Source organism: Tachyglossus aculeatus, chromosome X1 (assembly GCF_015852505.1).
Source record: "Tachyglossus aculeatus isolate mTacAcu1 chromosome X1, mTacAcu1.pri, whole genome shotgun sequence".
Classification (NCBI taxonomy): domain Eukaryota; kingdom Metazoa; phylum Chordata; class Mammalia; order Monotremata; family Tachyglossidae; genus Tachyglossus; species Tachyglossus aculeatus.
In genome coordinates, this window is record NC_052101.1 from 125,590,098 (window position 1) to 125,597,350 (window position 7,253).

At 56.8% G+C, this 7,253-nt stretch overlaps 1 protein-coding gene across 4 annotated transcripts; it reads right to left on the reverse strand.

Moving 5' to 3' along the window:
• Positions 1-257: 257 nt before the first annotated feature.
• On the reverse strand, positions 258-6,964 carry LOC119950530 (E3 SUMO-protein ligase PIAS3-like). 4 transcript variants are annotated; one of them, XM_038773023.1, is made up of 15 exons: positions 6,886-6,964; positions 6,049-6,240; positions 5,083-5,167; positions 4,796-4,837; positions 4,508-4,598; positions 4,277-4,390; positions 4,054-4,159; positions 3,799-3,872; positions 2,842-3,002; positions 2,598-2,746; positions 2,275-2,416; positions 2,058-2,156; positions 1,299-1,435; positions 987-1,113; positions 258-851 (listed from the first exon to the last, which is right to left on the reverse strand). In XM_038773023.1, the coding sequence occupies exons 2-15, from the start codon at positions 6,203-6,205 to the stop codon at positions 770-772; spliced, it is 1,566 nt and encodes a 521-aa protein (XP_038628951.1). In that variant the 5' UTR covers positions 6,206-6,240; positions 6,886-6,964; the 3' UTR covers positions 258-769. The 4 variants fall into 4 exon arrangements, with proteins under 4 accessions (XP_038628951.1, XP_038628950.1, XP_038628952.1 ...); XM_038773022.1 differs by having other exon boundaries at positions 6,049-6,266; positions 6,886-6,954; XM_038773024.1 differs by lacking the exon at positions 6,049-6,240 and having other exon boundaries at positions 6,886-6,918.
• Positions 6,965-7,253: the final 289 nt, after the last annotated feature.

Sequence of the window (7,253 nt, forward strand, 5' to 3'; positions counted from 1 at the left end):
TCTCCCACTCCCTTCTACATCATCCTGACTTGCTCCCTTTAAGCATTCTCCCTCCCGGCCCCACAGCACTTTTGTACAGATCTGTAATTTATTTATGTTGGTGTCTGTCTCCCCCTCTGAACTGTAAGCTCGTTGTGAGCAGGGAATGTGTCTGTTTATTGTTATAGTGTACTGTCCCAAGTGTTTAGTACAGTGCACTGCACACAGTAAGCTCTCAATAAATACAACTGAATGAATGAACGTTTTCCATGCCATTAAATGGTGAAAATTTATTGAAGACAGTGGGGTAAGAACAACTTCTTTCTACCAACTTACGATAAAATTCCAAGTAAATTCAATAACGGTAAAACTGGGGCCCCTAGCCACCAACCATGAAGTAGAATGAAGAAACAAGTTAGGGGATGGGTAAGCCAGGGAGGGAGAGAAGGGGTGACATGAGTGTCCTGTCTCCTGTCACCCCTGAACACAGGTTAACAGAACAGATCCAAGATATGGCACCTTAGAGTGGGGGGCCCTAACCCCATAAACCTGGGGTAAACAGGATTATGGGTTGAGCCCCAAAAGAAAAGGCTTCTGGCTATTCCCAGTGATGCGTGGTGGTGGGAACCATTCAGAAAAAGGGGCCTAGGGCAGAGGCAGGGGCAGGGGCTGGGACTGGGGCTGAAGGGTGGCCTGGCAAAGGCCATACGCCAAGTCACAGGTGTTCTGAGGGGTCAAGATGGGCGAGTTAAAATGCTGCAGAGGGAGAGAGTGGGGGACAGGTGGGCACCTATTGTGGAGGTTGGCTAGAGGGAAGATCGCGGGTATCCAGACTGCTGGACTCGCCGGCTGGCTGCTGAGGGATTCTCACCCTGGGAGAAGGAAAGGAAGAGAGGGTGTTGGACATTGGAGGATCAGGTGGCCTTCACCCTCTCCCCCCCCCAGCCCCACAACCCGCCCTCGGGTCTCCTGTGGAGAACAGGATAGGAACAATCCTGGGGTCATACCCTGTGGTGGGCATGGTGGGCAAGGTGGATACCAAGGTATCCATCATTTGCAGCTCTGTAATGGACAAGCTGCTCTCCAACCAGGCAGTGGCAGCAGTCACCCAGCTGCTATCAGGTGGAGGGTCGTCTGGCAGGGAGGGAGAGAGAGAGAGAGAGGGGGCTGAATCCCCCACCTTGCTCAGGGAGCTCCCCCTCACACCGGGCCAATGGGGAGAGTCGGGGCTTTCTGCCCTGGTCGCTGGGACCCCAAGGGGATGGGGATGCTGGGGACTGCATCGAGGGTGCATGGGGTGGGGGTGGGGGGGTCCTCACCTGGGACGGTGCTGGGGCCAGGAGCATCAACGCTACTGAATAAATCCCTGAGTTCTGATAGAATCCTGGACATTCTTCGTTGTCGTTTATTCTTTCCTTGGTGGCAGAGTAGGCTTTTGAGCCTCTTAGGCAACTTACTGCAGAGAGAAAGGTCAGAGAAGGTGTCGGTGGAGGATGGGTGAGCCTTCCATCACTCCCCTAACTCCAGACCCCCCGTGGCCCAACCGCACGGCTGGGACGCAGCCCCTCTCCCGGGACACCCAGACTCCCGTCGCCCCCTGCTCGGGTCCCCGAAAGGTCTCCATCAGCAGCCTCACGTATTCTGAAAATCTCTGATCCGTCTCTGCCCCAGCTCTCTCGATGAAGTTTCAAACCTGCCTTCCTCAAACGTTTTCCACTCTGTTAATGGTGAGAATTTCTACACCACATTGGGGTGAGAACATCTACACCTTAACCAGATTCAAGAAAATTCTAAACAGACCCAACAATGTTCAAACCGGGGGCCCTGGTCACCGACCTCACATGGCAATGTTAGAGACGAAGGAGGAAATGGGGGTCGGAAGGGGTGGGGGTGGGGTGGGGAGGAGGGGGAGCCCAGGGCCTGATGTATGTCCCAACTCCCGCCCACCCCCCGGCCCCCCCGAACAGAGAATCGACCAAAGGGGGCTCCTAATATGGTACCCAGGGTGGGGGGACCCTCACCGACTTGCCCCTCCCCAGCCTCAGTGACCCCCCCATCTGTCCTGGGGCAGCCCTTACATGAGATTTGCTTCCTCCTTTTCCGGGCAGGGCGGTACATCTAGGGCTTGGGCCTGGTCTTCACTGCCTTGGGCCAGCTCCTGTTCAGCGGGGCTCTCTCTGGGGGAGGCGAGAGGGGATGTGGGAGGCTGGGGGAGGAACCGGCTCATCACTTCCCGCCCGCTGCCCCCCCCCCGCCCGGTACCCCTGTGGGGGCATGTCAATTCCAAGGCCATACCCTGCGGTGCTCGTGGAGGGCAGGACAGCTGCCCCGGGGTGTGGACCCGGCAGTTTCTCGGAGGCCTCAACTTCTGTGGATGAGCCACTGACCTCCCCCACCGTCTCATACCGATTCTCCTCTGTCAGGTTTATTTGATGGCCTGGTCGGGCGAAGGCACAGAGAGATATGAATCCCCCTCTCCCAGGCCAGGGGGCTGCCCTTCCCACCCTGCCAGCTGGGGACAGGAGTTACTCTCCATCCTGACGATGGTGGCCCGAGAGACCTGGCAGTCGGTTGGGGGGAACCCCGGGCTGTGGGATGGGGGGGGGAGGGTGTCTCACAATGTCGGCCAAAGATGCCGGGTTTCTCAGCGATTTCTAATGCATCCAGGAAGAAGTCAGATGGGACCCAGGTGCCATCATACAGAATGTCGATCTCTTCACAGTCAATATCTTCACAGACGATGTTATGGAGAACGATTAAGAAATATCTGTAGAGATAACGGACAGGGAGAGGTCAGCGGGGAATGGGCAGTGGGGGGAAATCGGAACTGGGGGTTTGGCCAAGAGCGATCAGCATTCATACTCATCTATGACGAGATTTTCAAAGAGAATCTCCTGGTCACAGACTGGACACTTCCAAGTTTCCTCCTCTTCATTCTTCTGCAGGAACGGGACGGCATCGAAAATCTGGACGTGGCTGCAGGATACCGCACGGCAGGGCATGGACACAAGTTCCTCTTCCAACTGGGTGGGAGAGAGGAGAGAAAGCATCACCCCGCTCCTAAAAAAACTCCAGTGGTTGCCCATCCACCTCAATATCAAACAAAAACTCCTCTTCATTGGCTTTAAAGCACTCTATCACTTTGCTCCATCCTACCTCACCTCGCTTCTCTACTTCTATAACCCAGCCCGCACACTTTGCTCCTCTAGTGCTAACCTTCTCACAGTGCCTCCATCTCTCCTGTCTTGCCACCGACCCCTAGCCCACGTCCTGCCTCTGGCCTGAAATGCTGTCCCTCTTCTAATCCTCCAGACAACCACTCTCCCAGCTTCAAAGCCTTATTGAAGACACATCTCCTCCAAGAGGCCTTCCCAAACTAAAAGCCACTTTTCCTCATCTTCCACTCCCTTCTGCATCACCCTTACTTGCTCCCTTTGTTCTTCCCTGCCTCACAACCCCACAGCACTTATGTAGATATCTGTAATTTTATTTATTTGTATTGATGTCTGTCTCCCCAGCTCTAGACCGTGAGCTCATTGTGAGCAAGAAATGTCACCGTTTCTTGTTATAGTCTACTCTCCCAAGTGCTTAGTACAGTGTTCTACACACGGTAAGCGCTCAGTAAGTATTATTGAATGAATGAAAGGTCAGGGGAGGAGGAGGGGCCACCGGGTCACCCACCATGGGACTCAGCCCCTCCGTTTCGGGCCTCATACATTCATCCACCTTCCTCATCCAATCCACAGTCTCTTTCCCTTTCCCCACCCCCAACCCGAGGTCCTAGCCTCCTCCACATCCTCGGGCCCCACCCAGACCCACCGGGCACAGGAGGGAGACGCGGAATCTTCTGAGGGAAAATACGGGCTCATGGACTGCCGGCATCTCCTCCCGGACTGAAATGGAGAGAAGAGATCATGGGGTGGAGGTAGCTGGGAATCTGCCAACGGGAAGCTCTCTTCTTTGAGAAAGGGACAGGGGCAGGGAAGGGCCTGAGGCAGGGCCAGAGGTAGACTAGGGATTCATTCACTCGGGGTTCTGGAAGAGGTTGGAATGAGAGGATGAGAGGTCACTCACTCATGGTCAATGTCCTATATGAGGGGAAAAATGCCCTGTACTTCAGTTGCTTCATTAACATCTCAGCGGTAAGTGGTTTCACCAAGCACACGGACATGGCGAAGTCCTGTGGGGGACAGGGAGGAGGTTCGAGAGAGTGGTCATTGATTTTTCCTCCACACACCTCCCACAACCCCCCACTACCAAAACCCTCCCCCGGCATCCCCTTTCCAGCCATACTTACCCGTGTATCGCTCAGTGACCAAAGGAGCATGATACTGTTGGGCGCTTCGTCAGAGGGGTGCACGAGATGGGTGATATCCACGGGGCGGTTGTCGTGTTCATGGTTGGCCTCCGTCTTTGGGAGTGTGGATGGGGGTGAGGAGCCGGGCAGGTCACTCTAAATGAGCGAGCTGCCACCTCCTCCCTCGTTCCCTCCCCTGAGACCCAACTCGGATCGGGTTTGGTTACTCACGGGTGGAAGACATAACTTTCCGTTGACGATGATGATCAACTGCTGAGGAAGACGGTCCGGTTGAGGGCCTTGGGTGTCCCATAAACAGAGTCTGTGGGATGAGGGGGTGGCCAGTGGTAGGGGAGGAATCAGTGGGGAGGACCATCAGTCCTTAATCAGTCCCTCACCACCACATCACCCTCCAGGAGCCCCTGGGGACAGAGCAGCTCAGAATCCACCCAGTCCCCCTCCCACCCCACACCCTGCAGACCCACTAGGGACCCCAATGAGGAGGAGGGGTGGTCCTACCGCAGCTGCACCCGGAAGATGTTGCCTCCTGGTATGACCTCACTGTGGACATGGAAATCGTGTGGAGAGGAGCCGGTGAGGAGGGTCCCCCAAGAGCTGCCCTCCATCCCCTCAACAATCGCGGCGGTGGCCACTCCCCACACCCAGGGCACCCAGTCCGGGGGAAATATGGCTGTGGATGAGGGGAGGAAGCAGAAGATGGTGGAGAAATGCTTGGCTGTGCAGTGGGTAGGTAGGGGAAGGGGACTGGGTGGATTCTCGGCCGCTCCGTTGGGCATCACGCTTACCTTCTACTCGATATCCCATCGAAGTGTTCCCTGCTGGCCATGAAACTCATCTCTACCATCTTTACTTGCTCAGTGTCCCTAGACACTAGAGACACAAACACAGGGACAACACCCTTGGATCTGTGCCCTTTGGGCATTTGGTCTTCATCCCGCCCTCAGCCTCACAGCATTTTTGTACACATCTGTAAATTATTCATTCATTCAATTGTATTTATTAAGTGCTTACTGTGTGCACAGCACTGTACTGAGTGACTGGAAAGTACAATGTAGGAATAGAGACAATTCCTGCCCACGGTGGGCTCACAGTTTAGAGGGCGGGAGACATTCATTCATTCATTCATTCATTCAATCGTATTGATTGCACGCTTACTGAGTGCAGAACACTGTACTAAGCGCTTGGGAAGTACAAATCAGCAACATATAGAGATGGTCCCTACCCAACAACAGGCTCACAGTCTAGAAGTCTAGAATTATGTATTTATATTGTCTGTTTCCCCCGCTAGAGTGTAAGCCCCTTATGGGACAGGGAATGTATTTTCCAACCCTGCTGTATTGTACTCAGTACAGTGCTCAGTACAGTATTCTGCACACAGTAAGCATTCAAAAATACCACTGATGGGCTGATAAGGACGTTCGTGTGCTTGTGTGTGTGTGTGGGGGGGGGCGGTGACTCACAGACCAGGCCAAGAAATCAGTCTTGGTCTTCTAGACCCCAGTCCCATCCCAGCGGTGGGAGTACCGAGTTCCTTTGGGTAGGAGACAGGAAGCCGAAGTCAGGCCTGTTAGGGTCAGGGAGGTGTGGGGGTGCACTGAGGTACAGCAAGCACAGAAAGCTGGGGAGATCCCAAGGAGTCGGGGAAAGAGGCCCGGTCAGAGTTCCGGGGGATGAATGACAGGTGGGCGGCCTGGCCTGCTGGAAGGGAAGAGGACGGGAAAGGGCAGGGGGCGAGGGGATCGCGGCCTCACCTAATTTGGTGAGTTTGATGAACTCGGTGCACACTGGGAAGAAGGTGAGCTCCTTCATGGTGACAAGGGGCGGTCCGGCGGGGGCCTCGCTCTCCTCTGCATTCATGCTTGTGAATGGGGGCGGTCCGGCGGGGGTCTCGCTCTCCTCTGGGTTCATGTTTGTGAACGGGGTCACCTTCACCTTCCGTGGGGCTGTGGGAGCGGCAGTGGCAGCAGGGCTGGAGGAAGGGCCAGGTGGGAGTCAAGGGATCCCGGGGCAGAAGGGGCGGTGGGGCCTTGGCCCCGGTCCCCCCCACCCCTCCGGGTCCCCCAAGCCCCGAGTCTGCGGGATGATCCCGCGGGGCTCGGCCCCTTCGGAGACCCCAGGTCTCTTGTGTTAACCATGAGGCCGGACGGGGCGGGGGTGGGGGGGGACGGGAGGGAGGGAGGCTCGGGGGCCCGGGGAGACGCCTGGCTCTCTCTTCAACAACCCCACCCCCCCTCCCGGCCCAGCCTCAGGGCATCTCTGGGGCTCCTGCCCCGTCGGGGGTCGTCGCCGGGAAGGAGAAAGACAACTGGGTTAGGGGAGGCCCCGAGGGAAGGAGAGGGGGGCAGGGGGAGGGCAACCCGGGGCATCTTGGGGGATTCCAGCTCCGCCAACTGTCAGCTGTGTGACTTTGGGCAAGTCACTTCACTTCTCAGTGCCTCAGTTACCTCATCTGTAAATTGGGGATTAAAACTGTGAGCCCCCCGTGGGACAACCTGATCACCTTGTAACCTCCCCGGCACTGAGAACTGTGCTTGACACCTAGTAAGCGCTTAACAAATACCATCATGATTATTATTTTGGCGACTTACGTTAGAGAAAGTGTGGGAGCTCCGGAGAAGGAAGGCCGTCCTTCGCTCTCCTCAGCGCTGAGGCAGAGAGACTCGGGGCGGGCCTCGAGCTCCTCGGCCGTTGGCGGCCGTTACGTCACATCACGTGACCGTGGGGCGAGAAGGCGTGGTTCTCCTCGGGCCCCGCCCCCGAGGGCACCGATTGGCCGACGATCCCGACCCGCCGGCGCCCGGCCAATCCGCGCGGGGGCGGGAAGGGTGGGGGGCGGAGGAGGCCCGAGGGGCCCCCCTGCTGTTGCCGGGGCAGCCCACGATTTCGCCTCGTCATCGGGCCCCTCCGGTCCCGCCCCCCAAGGGCGCGATTGGCCGAGACCTTGAGCCCGCCGGGT

Excerpts from the sequence above, each read along its gene's own strand:
- LOC119950530 (XM_038773023.1), bottom strand. The coding sequence starts at position 6,205 with ATGAACCCAGAGGAGAGCGAGACCCCCGCCGGACCGCCCCCATTCACA. Across the intron at positions 4,599-4,795 it reads ATCTTCCGGGTGCAGCTGCG|ACTCTGTTTATGGGACACCC; the intron begins GTAGGACCACCC and ends CTCATCCCACAG. Across the intron at positions 852-986 it reads CCCACCATGCCCACCACAGG|GGTGAGAATCCCTCAGCAGC; the intron begins GTATGACCCCAG and ends TCCTTCTCCCAG.